This window comes from Narcine bancroftii, chromosome 2, assembly GCF_036971445.1.
Source record: "Narcine bancroftii isolate sNarBan1 chromosome 2, sNarBan1.hap1, whole genome shotgun sequence".
NCBI classification, from domain to species: domain Eukaryota; kingdom Metazoa; phylum Chordata; class Chondrichthyes; order Torpediniformes; family Narcinidae; genus Narcine; species Narcine bancroftii.
The window spans coordinates 332,036,183-332,050,782 of NC_091470.1; the positions used below are offsets into that span (position 1 = coordinate 332,036,183).

The 14,600-nt window shown below is 41.5% G+C and overlaps 1 protein-coding gene across 1 annotated transcript in view; it reads right to left on the reverse strand.

Annotated features, from left to right (window-relative positions):
- Positions 1-14,600, reverse strand: part of setd2 (SET domain containing 2, histone lysine methyltransferase) — a 138,067-nt gene that overhangs the window by 35,246 nt on the left and 88,221 nt on the right. The window contains exons 11-14 of the mRNA XM_069922090.1: positions 13,694-13,828; positions 10,420-10,548; positions 5,342-5,965; positions 4,041-4,095 (exon numbers count right to left, since the gene is read on the reverse strand). Of these exons, the coding sequence (XP_069778191.1) occupies positions 4,041-4,095; positions 5,342-5,965; positions 10,420-10,548; positions 13,694-13,828 (943 nt within the window). The remainder of the gene's footprint in view (positions 1-4,040; positions 4,096-5,341; positions 5,966-10,419; positions 10,549-13,693; positions 13,829-14,600) is intronic.

Below are 14,600 nucleotides of genomic sequence, written 5' to 3' on the forward strand. Positions count from 1 at the left end.
TGGACTTTTTACCCCCTCCATAAATCTTCGTCCGCGAAGCCAAGCCAAAGAGAAGAGGTCCATAGGAAGTCGACCCACCGATCTCCTTTTTAGCTTTTGGTATTCCTGCTCCATTAAATGTGTTTCTTGTAGAAAAGTCAGATCCGACTCATTTCTTCTTTATCGTCCCATTCAAACCGATAACATTAAAACTAAAGTATTTTATGCACTTAATCATTGTCCTGGGGACCTCCAGATCCATATCCCCCCACCAGGCCTCCACTGCCCCACGTCCATCCTCATCCAACCTTATTCCTTCAGCTGTCTGCTGCAGCCGGCCATGTCCGTGACAAACCCTCAGAAAATAAAACAGAGACAAGGGCCACCAGCCCCCAAAGGGTAAGTAAAAGAAACAAGATTCGATGAAAGGAAGAAAAAGAAAAAGAAAAACAGACAAGGACAATATAAAATTACCCATATACTTTCCCTCTCCCCCAACCTCTGGTGACTTTACCCTCTACATCATCACCATCCCCCTCATCTCTAAAGGCTGTGCATTTTACATCCATCTGCCTCCCACACTTCCCCACCCTCACCCCTTCCCGGACCATTTTCATTTTCACAAATTCTCCCAATAGCATATTTATATCCCAAATGGTTAAATCTACTATTACTCTCTTGATATGTAAGAATGTCCAACAATACACTCTTGAGCACAACAAAATTACTAACATTGTTCATTTAGCGCTACACATATATACATTATTTCTGACAGACCAGTATCCACTTCACAAACTCCTGGACCTCTTTGGCCTCTGACAAGAATTTCCTTTCACCTCCTGGCATTATGACTTTTAGGGGTGCCGGGAACCTAAGGATACTTTTGTATCCTTTTTGCTTAGCCATCCTTTTTATTGGCTTAAATTATTTTCTTTGCTTGAGGAGAATTGCGCTCATGTCTGGGTAGAATAGAATCTTTTTTCCCTTCATCTCCATCGCCCCCCCCCCACCCCGACCTTGCTTTCACCCCAACCGCCGCTGCCCTCAAAATTTTCTCGCAATTCTGGTTATACAGAAGCTTCAACAGAACTGAGCGCGGCTTTTGACTAGCCCCTCTCTATCTCTACCAGATCCCCCAATTTTTCGTTTCCCAAGATTTCTGGGAGCCAATTTTGAAAAAGAGCTATGGGATCTCTCCCTTCTCGGCTCTCCAGAAACACTACAATCTTGATGGTATTCCTCCGGTTGTGATTTTCTAAGGTGTCAATCCTCTGCACGAGGCATCCCTTTTCCACCTCCCAGTCTCTAATTTATTAATTCTGTCCTCATTTTCATCAGTTCTATCTTCTAGTTCAGATACCCTTCCTGATAATCCAGTGAGGGCATTCTGCCATTTTGTTGTATAATTTTCCTGTCTTTTCCTTTAAATCCCTGGCCAGTCTCTCTTCCATTCTTGACAGCCTGTCGGATATCACGTAATGAGGACTCCGTGCCCCCTCCCCCATCTTGTTGCTGCAGTGGGTCCCAGGTCCTCTCCGTGATCCTCAATGTTGCTTCCTGCCTCCTCTTCACTGTCAGCCTCGCTAGGGTTGTGGCTGGAGCTGCCTCCTGATGCAGGGCTGAGGTTTCCTGCATCCCCAGGTAAGTTGCTCCCACTGCCCATCGAACTGCGCTCCTGGGTGCTCTTTGCTTGTTGTTTTCGGGGGCGGGGAAGGGATGTGACACATTCCACACTCTGAAGCATGGATCCCTCTGCAGGGCCCCTCATCTCCCAATGCTCAGCCGGAGACCACACTGCCTCTCCTCCCCAGGTCGGTCTCACCTCCCACTGTCATCATGGGTGAGCCTCATTTGTCCTCAGCAGATTGGACCTCCATCGACGGGGCCTCCCAGGCTTCGGGCCTGGACTTGATGTCACCATCTTGGCCTCCACGAGGCAGACTCAATTGGGTGCCAACCATTCTTCCCACCTTGTTGGCTGACTTCATTTGATTGATGCTCTTCTTTCCCATTGTAGCAAGGTAGGGACTTTTATTTATTTGTTTTTGTCTTTTTTTGTGCACTACTTTGACTTTTTGAACCCTTTTTAATTCTTCTGGTCCAGGAGCTCTGGGGGTCGATGTCTTACTGCTCTCTCCTCATCACATGACATCCACTTCATTGGGCGGGGCATTGATTTTCTTAAAAGCAATGAAGTGGATGTCATGTGATGAGGAGAGAGCAGTAAGACATCGACCCCCAGAGCTCCTGGACCAGAAGAATTAAAAAGGGTTCAAAAAGTATGCCATATGCCGGCTTTATCACCCTATATACTTGTATGGCCACTAATAAACTATGAACCTAGACTCCCTTCACATCAATACTTTTAAAAGCCCTACCATTAACTGCATTTTCCCCTTACATTTGACCTCCCAAAGTGCAACACCTCACACTTGCCTGGATTAAACTCCATCTGCCATTTCTTTTCCCATATCTGTAACTGATCTGTATCCTGTTGTATTCTTTGACAATCCTCGACATTGTCCAGAATTCAACCAATCTTTTTATCATCTGGATGAAAACAAGATTGCAACCTGCAGATGATATTTTTGGTTTGAAAGGAAAGATTGCAACTGACCCTAAAAAATGAACATGCTTTGCTCAGAAGCCCTCCAAATATGATTTGAACTGCAATACAATCTAGTCCTTGGATGACATCACAACACTTCTCCAGTTGTTAATATGCTCAATCACCCTAACATCCAAGTGATAAGACCATATTTTCACTTATGTAACACACATATGCATATAACACACACGCAGAAAATCACAAATTGTGTAAATATATTTTCATATAACACGTGGGCATAGTATTCTAAATTCCGACTGGCAAAAGCAATTTGCACTTAAATAGGACGAGACAAAGCACAAACCAGGATCTGCCACAGCTAATCTCCCACAACCCCAGAGGTGTCAATTGTCCATTATGTAGATGATATCCTGCTGCAACACATTAAGCTTTGGAGATTAATCAATTAAATAGGTCGAAGACAGGCTTCAGAGTTAAGCAGGATTTTAATTCTAATTGTGTCTCACATCAGACACTTGATATGTTAATATCCTCCCTCTGGGTTGGGTCTGGGTAATTAACATTGATAAGGTGCAGTGCCTTAGAAAGAATTACCTGTTTATAGAAATACCATAGCTTTCAATACAAAGTAGATATACCCAAGATCAAAATTCCCCAAGCCTGCTATAAATTGTGCCCATTCTTTCATTGCCACTATTACGTTGTCATGCTCGCTATAATATTCCTGTACTTGCTCCAAATTCCGTCTTTCTCACGGCCTCTATAAATTGTGCGTGTTCTTTTATATTCTCATATTCGTTATAATATTCCCATGCTCGCGATAAATTGCCGTCGTGTCTTTCCCACGGCCGCTATTAATTGTGCACGTTCTTTCAATGCCACTATTGAGTCTCAAAAAAGCTCTCATCATCTTCATTCCTGACGATTCTTCTTTGTGTGGTTTTCATTTCACAAAATTATTATAATCTGTAATGTTTGATGCACATAAATAATTTTAATTGTGCTTGATCAATTCTGATTGCTCCTATCAAAATTTCAAAAGCGCTCCACCTCACTCTTCTCCTTCCCAATATCATGGTCAAACTTCTTTCTTCATCTCCTATCACATTATTTTCTCTCCAGATGCCATATTTAAATATACTTCCATGAGAAGCTCCTCCTGTTCTCAATCCCAACAAGCTCCTGATTACTTATTGTCCCTTTCTATTGTGATTAAAGTTACATGACAATGAAAAATGTAAAATGCTTCTGGAAATAGAATAGAAACTAATTGATCAGTAGTTTCAAAGATCCAACAGTACATGGGGACCAAATAGTAGAAGATTCTATGTTTTTAAGTCTAATAGAAGTCACAAAAATCAACTAAATGAAATGTAAATATGTTTGCACATCAACTGTATAAAATAATGAAAAATAACTTCTTCGCAAACAAACTGCAAGCTACCCTCCATTTTCATCCCCTCAGGTATTGATCCTCACTGCTCATACGCACCAATATTTTCTCGTTCTGTTTGGCTTCGGTCCTTCTTGGGAATTCTATACACCTCCTGATTAACAAAGATTGCACTATTAGAAACAAGCATTTATATCAAACTGTCACATCTCAAGGTACTCCATTCCGCAAGTTACCCAGTAGTTAACGGTCTGGTGGCAAGGCAAAGAGTTTTCGCTACTGGGATTTAAGATTGGTTATCTCATGGAATATAATGTGTTGAAATGAATGGGTCTTTCTCAGATTGGAAGGATGTAATTAGTGGAGTGCCCCAAATATTATTCTTGGTCCCCAATTATTTACTGTTTATATTAATGGCCTGCAGGAAGAGGCAGCATAAAAAGTTTCCAAATTTGCTGAAGACATGAAAATAGGTGGAAGGGTATATGGAAGAATTTGGATTCTTCAACATGATACATCAGTTAAGTGAATGAGCAAAATCTTGACAAATTAAGTTAAATGTGGATAAAGTGGAAGATTATCAACTTTCATAAGGGGAATCAAAAGGCAAACTATTATCTAAAAGGGGAGTTATTGTAAATTACTGAAATATAGGTGTACTATACTATAATTGGAAGCAATCCAGAAGTGATTAATGAAATTAATTACAGGTACGAGAGAATTGTTTTATCATGAAAAACTAAAAATCTTGGATCTATTTTGTTTAAAGTTCAAAAGAATGCGGGGTGCTCTGATTATAACATCTCAAAGGGGCATTACAAGGTCATGGTTGTGATGTTTCCAAAAGTGAGAGAATCTTGAACAAATGGGCTCATTTATAAGGTAATGTCTCCTTGGACATTTCAAACCAAGGTAAGTTGAAAATTCTTGCGAGGGTGGTGAACCTCTGGAATTTTTTGCCCCAGAGGTTTGTGGAATAGATCATTGGAGATATTTGGAGAGGGGGAAAATCTAAGTTTTGACTTGGGATCACGTTGAATGGTATGGCAGGCTTGAGCTCCTGCTCCAATTTTTCCGTGTCCTTGTGTAGTGTTGGAAAATATATATGGCTGTCATTTTGTGCAGTCAAAAGAGCATTTGCTCTTAATTATGGGGAGCATCAGAACTCGAGTCCGAAGTTTCTATTTCTCACAAGAAAATCAGGTGGTAAATTATATAAAACATTATTATGTGAAGCAGTCTAGCACACATACTTTGATTTGATTAATATGAATGCAACTCCCTTCTCCTGAGCAAACTTGTTGATTATTCACTCAGACATTGCTTCCAAAGATTAGTTACAACTTCTCCCACCTCAGAAGCACACTGTGCCCTCTCATAAGGTGCACACCAATACCCACCTTCAAGTCTTTCCAGACATCAAGTAGCTTTATCGCCAGCTCCCTTACATCTTCAATTTTGCAAGACTGCTCCTGGCTTCGCTCACTCTCTACATCTGACACACCTTCCTCTTCATCTTGTGATGGTGTCTCCACCAAAGCTCCCTCATCTAGCTTTGTCCCGTTGGTTGCTTTCAGTGAAGGATCCTGGGAATCTTGGGGCTCTGCATCGTCACCTGGCACCTCACTCTGCAGCTCATCTTCGTCAGCTGGGAGACATGGTGATGGCTCAACAGTTGTGACAACCTCATCTTTTGTGTCTTTGACCTCAACCTCCCCATCAGAGGCTTTGCTTGTGTCCGACAACCCACTGTCCATACTGTTCTCGCTCAAGATCTTTAGTCTCCGCATTACCAGCTTTTTTGGTGTGTCACTATCAGCCTCACCACTCTGCTTCAGCCCAGGATCCTGGGTATTCAGTGGTGTTTGTGCACGGGAGGTGTTCTCACTTGAGTAGCCATCTGCCTCATTGACCTGGGGAGCCGATGCCTTTGTCTGGGCCCATCGTTGTATGATGGGCAGTAACTTGCTTTCTTCTAGCATGTTCTTTGTGGGAATTGGTAACAGCTCCAGAGTCTTCATCATCTATAAAGATAAATGTCTCAACTCAAATCAAAGCTAATTCCTCTCTGCAGTTCATTCAACTTTCACAATGTTACTTTTGAAACTTATGAGCTGAAGAATACCAAATTTCTTTATACATTTAGTCTCTCGTTTTAGAACCCATTTTTAAAAATTTTTTACACTATAAACCATACTGACCAAAATACATACAGACATTTTTCTCTTGAATATATAGTGTCATTTTCTCCCCTTTTCCCCCTTCCCTTCCCTCCCTCCCTCTCCCCCCTTCCCATTTATTCAAAGTTCAATCTACAAGTTTGATGTTATTTGCTTCATCTTCTCCCCTAGTTTAGTTTATATAGCACATTTAAAACAACTCACGTTAACCAAATTGCTGTTCAGATCATAAATTACATCTTAAACGCATCTTATTTAAAGTGCAGTATAAAATGGCTCCGCAAGGTTCAGAATTGTACATACAACATGGTAGTAATCAACAATCTCCTCAAAATGCTTGCGAGTAAAAATACAACTTCAATCTGGATTTAAAAGAGTTAAAGGAAGGGCCTGATTTGATGGAGGGAGGAATGTCGTTCCTCAGCTTAGGGGCTGCAATAGTGAAGGCACGACCTTCCCGAAGTTTGCAATTTGAGTATGGAACAACCAAGTGCCCTAAATTTGCCAATCTGAGGAGTTTTGAAGTGGAGTAAGGTGTTAGGAGATGGGTGATTTAAGAAGGGGCTAGTCCATTAATGGCTTTGTAAACAAACTGGAGAACTTTAAAATCTCTTCTGAGCCGTAATGGCAGCCAGTGAAGGGAGTCCAAAATAGGAGTGATATGGTCCCTCTTGGCTCCTGTCAGCAGCATTCGGCACAAGATGCAGATGGGATAATGACTACTAACTAATTCCCGCATATGGAAAGTTAGAGTAGTCTAAAAACGGGAGAAAATGAGGGCATGGATAACTTTCTCAAGATCTTTCGGTGACAGGAATGATTTGATTTCCAACCTTTGTGGAGGTCTTGCATTCTGGTCTTTTCTAACAAGTTTTGCCGCAAAACTGCTACCCACTGTCCCCATTCCCCCTCCTCTCTACTGTGAGATTCTATGATGTTAAGTTTCTCAATGGACCTTTCCCAACTAGAAGAATGTTTGCCCTGTAATAGAAGTAGAAAATATACAGTAGAGTCAGTTTTTTTGTAACCCTCCCCTTCCCTGTTCTATCACCACTCTAAAGGTTTCAAATGTTTGCTCACCATACCTCCAAAGCTACATTTTAATTTGAGTAAAGTTTCATCCACATCATCCCATTCACAAGTTGCAGCACAGATAAGAATCAAACTCCCTTTATACTGTTCTATTAAATAGTCCCAGGGCAGGTATAGACATGAATAAATGGTCTCTCTTTAGTTTCAGAATGCTGCTGAGGGGTTGAGAACAAATTTCTATGCTGTTGTATACTAGAACATACATTTTTGAAAATATGAAATAGGTGCAGGCCCAGGCCATTCACCCCTCATACCTAATCAGATCATGACCAAACATTTACTTCATTGTTACTTCCATGCACCAACCCATATTCATGGATTCCCTTAATATCTAAAAATCTGCTTTTCCTTGATGGAGCAAAGTGGGTGGAGTTTTGCTCAGTATTTAGCTTTCTACCATATGGGGAGAAAGCCTTTAGCTGCACAGTAATATTCCCAGCTGACTAAGAAAGTGCACAGTCAATCCACATTCAACACAGTCCAGGTAATTAAAGGCCAGATTTCTGGCTCTGAATTTTGGTTCGACATCCACTAAAAGGTGTGGTGTTTGTTGATGGCCCTATTCAAGGCAAGGGCTGTTGGAATCTATAAAATCCTTACAAGGTTTAAAGTTAAGCAAACCATTGGCTATAATAGTTACTGACATGGAAATAAAATTCATGTTATCGTCACAAGCCAAAATTATCCTCATTAGCACCAGATGAAATCCCGGAAGACTGGAGAGTATCCAATGTTGTATCTTTGCTCAAAAAGATAAATAGGGACAAACCAGGAAATTTTAAGCTCTCAAGTTTCACATCAGTCGTAAGAAAATTACTGGATAGGATACTCATGGATAGGATTTACACACATTTGGAAAGGTATAGTCAGATTAGGTAAAGTCAACGTGGCTTTGTGTAGGACTAGTCATTTCTTACAAATTTGATAGAGTATTTTTGAGGTGAAAAAGATAGTGGTTGAGGTTAGGACAGTGGAGGTGGTCTACATATTCTTTGGTAAGGTGTTTGTCAAGGTCCCTGATGGTAGGCTGATTCAGAAGATGCCAATGCATGGTGAATTGATAGTCTGAATTTAGAATTAGCTAGCCCATAGAAGACAGTCTGTAATAGTGGAAGGGCGTTATTCTGGATGGAGGCTTGTGACCAGTGGTATTGAGACACCTGTTGTTTGTGATATATGTAAAATGATTTGGATGTAGATGGAAGTAGATGGGTGGGTTAGCAGGTTTGTCAATTACACTAGATTGACACTAGATGGAGTTGTAGACGGTAGGGATTTACAAATAGGATTGTAACAGAAGTTTAACCTGCCAATTTGGAGGTGGATTGTCTACCCATGAACACGCACCGTGTAGCTGTTGCTGGTCAATTTGTAAGTGACAGATAGTTACCTGGATAGATAATGATGTCAGCACTTGCATGCAATGGCTATTTTCCTTAACCATAATCCTCCACGCTGCTGGAACGCCAGAGATTATAAGTAAGGACGGCCATTGCTCCTAGCCCCAACTCCACTCCCTGCCAGCCCACTCTGTTCCCCACCAGCCTGACAGCATTCTCACTCAGCCCCGACTCTGTGGTCTTCCCCCGGGCCCAACCTGCACCCGCCCTGGCCACTTACCTTTTGGAGGCCAACACAAGGAATATGGGATTCCTTGCGGGTCCTCCAGTGACGCGGTGAGTGCGTGACACGTCACTCACTGCGTCTTCGAATGGGCGGGAGTGCCCTTAAATTGCCCAGTCGCCGTTTGACTGGGCAATTTAGAGTCCAGTGCGTAAGGGGTTGCAAGGACCCGCAACATGGGTAGGAAACACGGGTCCTGAGCAGGCCCAGTTTTTAAACACCTAGTGTGAAGAGGTATCAAAGAATACAAAAAGATATAGATTAGATAGTGATATGGGCAGAAAAATGACAGATGGAGATTAACCTGGGCAAGTGCGAGATGATGCAGTTTAAGAGGTCAAAGGTAAGGGAAATGTATGCAGTTTATGGGAGGATTATTAAAAGCAATGTTGTGCAGAGGGATCTGGGAATCCGGGTCCACAGATCTTTAAAACTGGTCAAGCAAGTTGATAGGGCGGCTAGCATACTTGCGTTCAGTGGGTGGGGAATTGAATATAAAATTGAGTCACGTTGCAGTTATACAAAACTCAGGTCTCACAGAAAGAAGAATATAGAAAGAGGCTTTGGAAAGGGTATGGAATAAGTTTACCAGGATGTTGCCTGGATTAGAATATAGGAGTAAGGAGACATTAGACAAACTTGGTTTGATCTTTCTCAAGTTTCAGAGGCTAAAAGACCCAATGAAAGTTTATAAAATTATGAGAGGCGTAGATAGAATAGACAGAATCTTTTTCAAGGGTAAAAATGTCATATAGTAGAGGATATGTTTAAGATGAGAGGGGTGCAGGGGAGAAGTTTAAAAGAATAGAAGGTCCCTAGAATGGCTGCCAGGAGTGGTTAAAGCAGATACAAGAATATTGTTTAGGAGGCTTCTAGATAGACACATGACTATATGTGACATAAACGGTTAGCGCAATGCCATTACACACCAGCAGTCAGCGACAGGGGTTCAAATCCCGTACTGTCTGTAAGGAATTTGTACATTCTCCCTGTGTTGGTTTTCCCTGGGAGCTCCGGTTTCCACCCCCCATCTTTCAAAATGTACCAGGGGTCGTAGGTAAATTGGGTATAATTGGGTGGCATAGCTTGTGGGCTGAAATGGCCTGTTACCAAGCTATATGTCTAAATTTAAATAGGGGATGTGTATCATATACAATCAGTATTTTATTTTGATTTGGGCATCATGTTGAGCACAGACATTGTGGGCTGAAGGGCCTGTACCTGTAATGCACTATTCAATATTCTTATATTGAAATGTGTCGGGCTGCTAATGAGGCTGCAAGTCTTGACATTTCAAGGAAAGAACATGAAGTTATGGAAGCATCTATCATCAAATGGCTTTTAGCAAATGTTCCATTTCAAACACCAGGAATATGCATAAAACCTACGGACAGATTTTTAAAATCCCATTGCCCAAAGCTTATGGCAACTGATTGGTCTCTTTTAACTTTCCCTTGAGTTGATGTTAGAGCTCCATCGGCTGGTCGTCAGTCACTATTGCAGAACCAAGTCTTTCGCACATTCAAAGTATTTTGCTCCCAACAAACCTCTTAGGGAAACCAAAAAATCTTAGCACAACATACTTCAGTTTGAAGCTTAATATTATTGCTGAAATTCCCTCGGCTATCACCAAGCTCAGTCATCCAGATCCACAGCAGAGACAATCCATGATACTCCAGAAATGACTTCAAGCAACTCTGCAAATTTGTGTTCTGAAAGATAAATATAGGTTACTAATTTGCTTTAAAGAAAACCTTCACTCCAAAGAGAATTTCAGTGCTACCCTCTTTCCAAAATCAAAATCATACTTTAGGACATGTGCATCATTGGGCAAGGTCAACACATATTGCTCTTTCCCCCAGACATCCCGAGGGGTCATTCGGGAACTTTTTTGATCCAATGCAGTCTGTTTACTTAATGTTTTCAAGCCTTGTTCGGGAGGGAGTCCCATATGTTCTTGAATCTCTAGCTTGATGTGAACTATGTCTTATTCTTAGTTGTATGATGAGGTCATACCTCAGATACACGCTGTAGGCAGTTGGATGACACCAGGAAGAGTAAACAGAGAAGGCAGGCAGTACAGAGTTCCCCTGTGCCCAATCCCCTCACTGACAGGTATACTGTTCGGACACAGCTTTTGTGAGGGGGGGAAAGAGGGTAGCAGCTTTGGCCAGGTCTTTGTCAACGTGAATGGCTTAGCGGGGAAGGATGAAGTTAAGTAGAATAGTAGAGCTGGGAAACTCCATTGTCAAAGGCATAGATAAGCCTTGATGCCAGAGTCCAGGATGTCTCTTGGTGGGTACAGGATATTCTAAGGAGTGAGAGAAAGTAGTCACAGGTCATGGTCCATATTGCTACCCATGAACCAGGTATAAGAAATATGTGGTCCTCCAGAATGTGTTCATGGAGCTAGGGAGCAAGGTTACAATCCTGAGATTACTACCCATGCCATGTGCTAGTGAAGCAACATATAGGAAGATAGTGCAATTTGATGTATAGCTCGAGCTGGTGCAGGAGGGAGGGATTCAGATATTGAGATTCTTCCAGGGAGACTGCACTGGAGCAACAGGAGCATTACAACTGAACTGGAGGGGACCAATATCCTCACTGAAAAGTGTTTAATCTAGAGAGGTAGGATGGAGGAAAGCTGAGCAGCAAGTAGAGGAGGTGAGATAATGATAATTGATAGGATCAAAAAACCTGAAAGGAAGAGTCAGGTGAATGGTCACAGCGTGACTGATGGGCTAAAGTGTGTTTATTTTCATGCAAGGAGTATTGTGGGTTAGGCAGAGCCTGGACCAGTAGTTAGAATTATGGCCATTACCTAAATAATTATGGTATACCTAAATGACTCGTTATGTGAATGGTTTCCTAACTCCAAAGGAAATGGGCCAATGACAATTTTTCTCAAGCAAAATATTTCAGTAACAATTAGGTCTAGAGCAGTGGTTCTCAACCTTCCCTTTCCATTCACATATCACTTTAAGCCATCCCTTACCAATCACAGAGCACTTATGGCATAGGGAATACTTAAGGTAGGATGCGAGTTTAAAAAAAGGTTGCCCAATCTAGTAGGTGCAGATGCATGGGATCCATGGTGAATTGATAGTTTGGATACAAAATTGGCTGGCTCATACAAGATAAGATAGCAATGGAAAGCTGGTATTCAGGCTGCCAGTCTGTAGCAGCAGGGATTGATGTTAGGACCCTTGTTATTTGTTAAATGACTTGAATAAAAAAGTAAGTTTGTAGATGATACAAAGATTTGTGGAGCTGTGGCCGGGGTAGAGGGTTGTCATACAATAACACATGAATAAGATCAGTTACAGATATGGGCAGAGAAATGGCAGGTAGAGTTTAATCTGGACAAGTGTTAGGTATTTCACTATGTAAGGGGAACATACAGTTAATGGTAGGGGTCTTAGAAGTATTGAAATGTAGTAGGATCTGTGGCTGCAGATCCACAGCTCATTAAAAGTAGGCAGGTAAGTAGGGTGAAGAAGGCGTAATGTATGATTGGCTTAATTGGGCAGGGCATTGTGTATAAAAGTCAAAAAGAAATATTGCAGGAAGTATGTGGAGACTGTCAAAAGGACACAGGAATAGTTTATCAGAATGTTTCCTGGTTTAGAGGCTATGAATTATGGGGAGGAGATTAGACAAACATGGGTTGTTTTCTCTGGAGCATAGTAGGCCAAGGGATGATCTGATAGAGGTATATAAAATGAGAAGCATTAGTAGGGAGGGTGGACATTCAGAATCTTTTCCACAAGGTAATTGCGTCACACACACTAGAGGACATGTGTTTAAGGTGAGGGAGGACAAAATGTAATGGAGATGTGCACGGCAAATATATTAATCCAAGAGTGGGAGCATGCCTGGAACGGCTGCCATCAGTAATGGTGGAAGCAGACTATTGTAGTGTATGAGGCTTCCATGAATATGAAAGTGTTGGAGGGATATCTATCTTGTATAAGCAGCAGATTTTAAAATTTGATTTGAACATTATGTTCAGCAGATACATGGATTGAAAGGTCTGTTCCTGCGCTGCACTGTTCTATGTTTTAACTAGTTAAAAATAGCATGTTTCCTTTGTTAAAGTACATTGGTGCTAGTGGACAGTTTGAAAAAGTCTAATGGCTTTGTAACCACTTTTATTGATATCAACTTTACTGAATTCAATTCTCAAAATGCTTGCTGGATTTAAATGAGTATTTTCAGAATTATTAGGCAAATTAGGTTAATTGGCAAGGCCAGTATTTATTGTCCAGCTCTAATTTCTTTTGAGAAGATGTGGTGAGTGCCCTCTTGAACCACTAAGACCTCTGGCAAAGGCACTCCCTGAATGCTATTGGACAGGGATTCCAGGATTGAGACAAAATGACAAGGACCAATATTTCCAAATCAGAAAGATATTTGACTTGGATGGGAAGTTATAGGTATGATGGTCCTATGTGCCTTTTAGTTATACAGATTGCTTGTTTGGAAGATGTTGACAGAGTAGCCTGGATTTTGCACATGGGGCACCAATGGTAGTGGGTATGAATGCTCAGTAATTTAAGAGGCTGATCTAGTTGTTTCTGGTCAGTTCGGACCGCAGGGTATTGATGTGGGTGGGGAGGGCTCTGAATGGTGATGCCAATGAATGTCAAGGATAGGGTGTATAGATATTATTGATGTACCAGTGACAAAGCAACACAAAAGTACAGACACATACCCAATCCACAATGGATATAATGGAAAGCCAGTGAACCTTCCTGCAATTATGTCAACCTTAAATTTTAGTGCTGGTTATAAAGAGGTTTTATGAGAGCCACACTCTCATATTATCCACACCTTCTAGTACATTCTCATTACCTGTATGATCTTAAGGCAGGTCAACTTCTGCTCTGTTGTCTCTATCCGGACCATCAACCGTGTTAGACTGAGGACTTGATCTGAGTCACACAGGCCATCACCATTTTCCAGGAAGGTCTCCAGTTCTTCATCCACCTGACAATGAAGAGGAAAGAGGGGGTTGACCACTAGGTTTGAACAATCCTACTGCAGGTGGTGGGAATCAATGTTAACTCCCTCCCCTTTTTGAACCTCTGAGGCACTCCTGCTATGCATGCTGTGCCCTACAGGTTGAAGAAACTATATTGCTTAAGTGGCTGGCCTCAGTGGGATAAAGGGCAAAGAAACCATGCATCGTGACATGAAACCGCACCAACCTCTGCCAGAAAAACATTTGGACCTCTACAACATGGACCATTAAACACTGATAATGATAATTAAAAATTTTGGTTTGCTCTGATAAGATCTGAAATCCTGCCTCCCCGGTCCCTTAATTAACAATTAAATAACAGTCTCAACACTTCTGTATCAATGGTGTGATCTTGTGATTATGGTTGAAGAGCTCATTCATGTTTGTTTAACATGCATTAAACTTGTGAAAAGTTACAAGGATATCCAGCCACCTTGGACAATCAGGCAACTTTAGGAGAAGTGGAATGGAAAACTTTTTGTTATTTACTTTGCTAGATACGCACATGGCTGGCAAGGCTAGCACTTATTTCTAACCATCACTAAACCAACTGGTTTTGCTAGGCTATTTTAGAGGGATGAAACCTATAATTCACATGGTAGGGATTCTGTTACAAATGAGTTTTTTTTAAAAGAAATCTCAGGTAGAACAGACAAAGGGGAGGCTGTGGATGTTATATATTTGGATTTTCAAAAGGCTTTTGATAAGGTGCCTCATGTTAGGCTGCTATACATGATG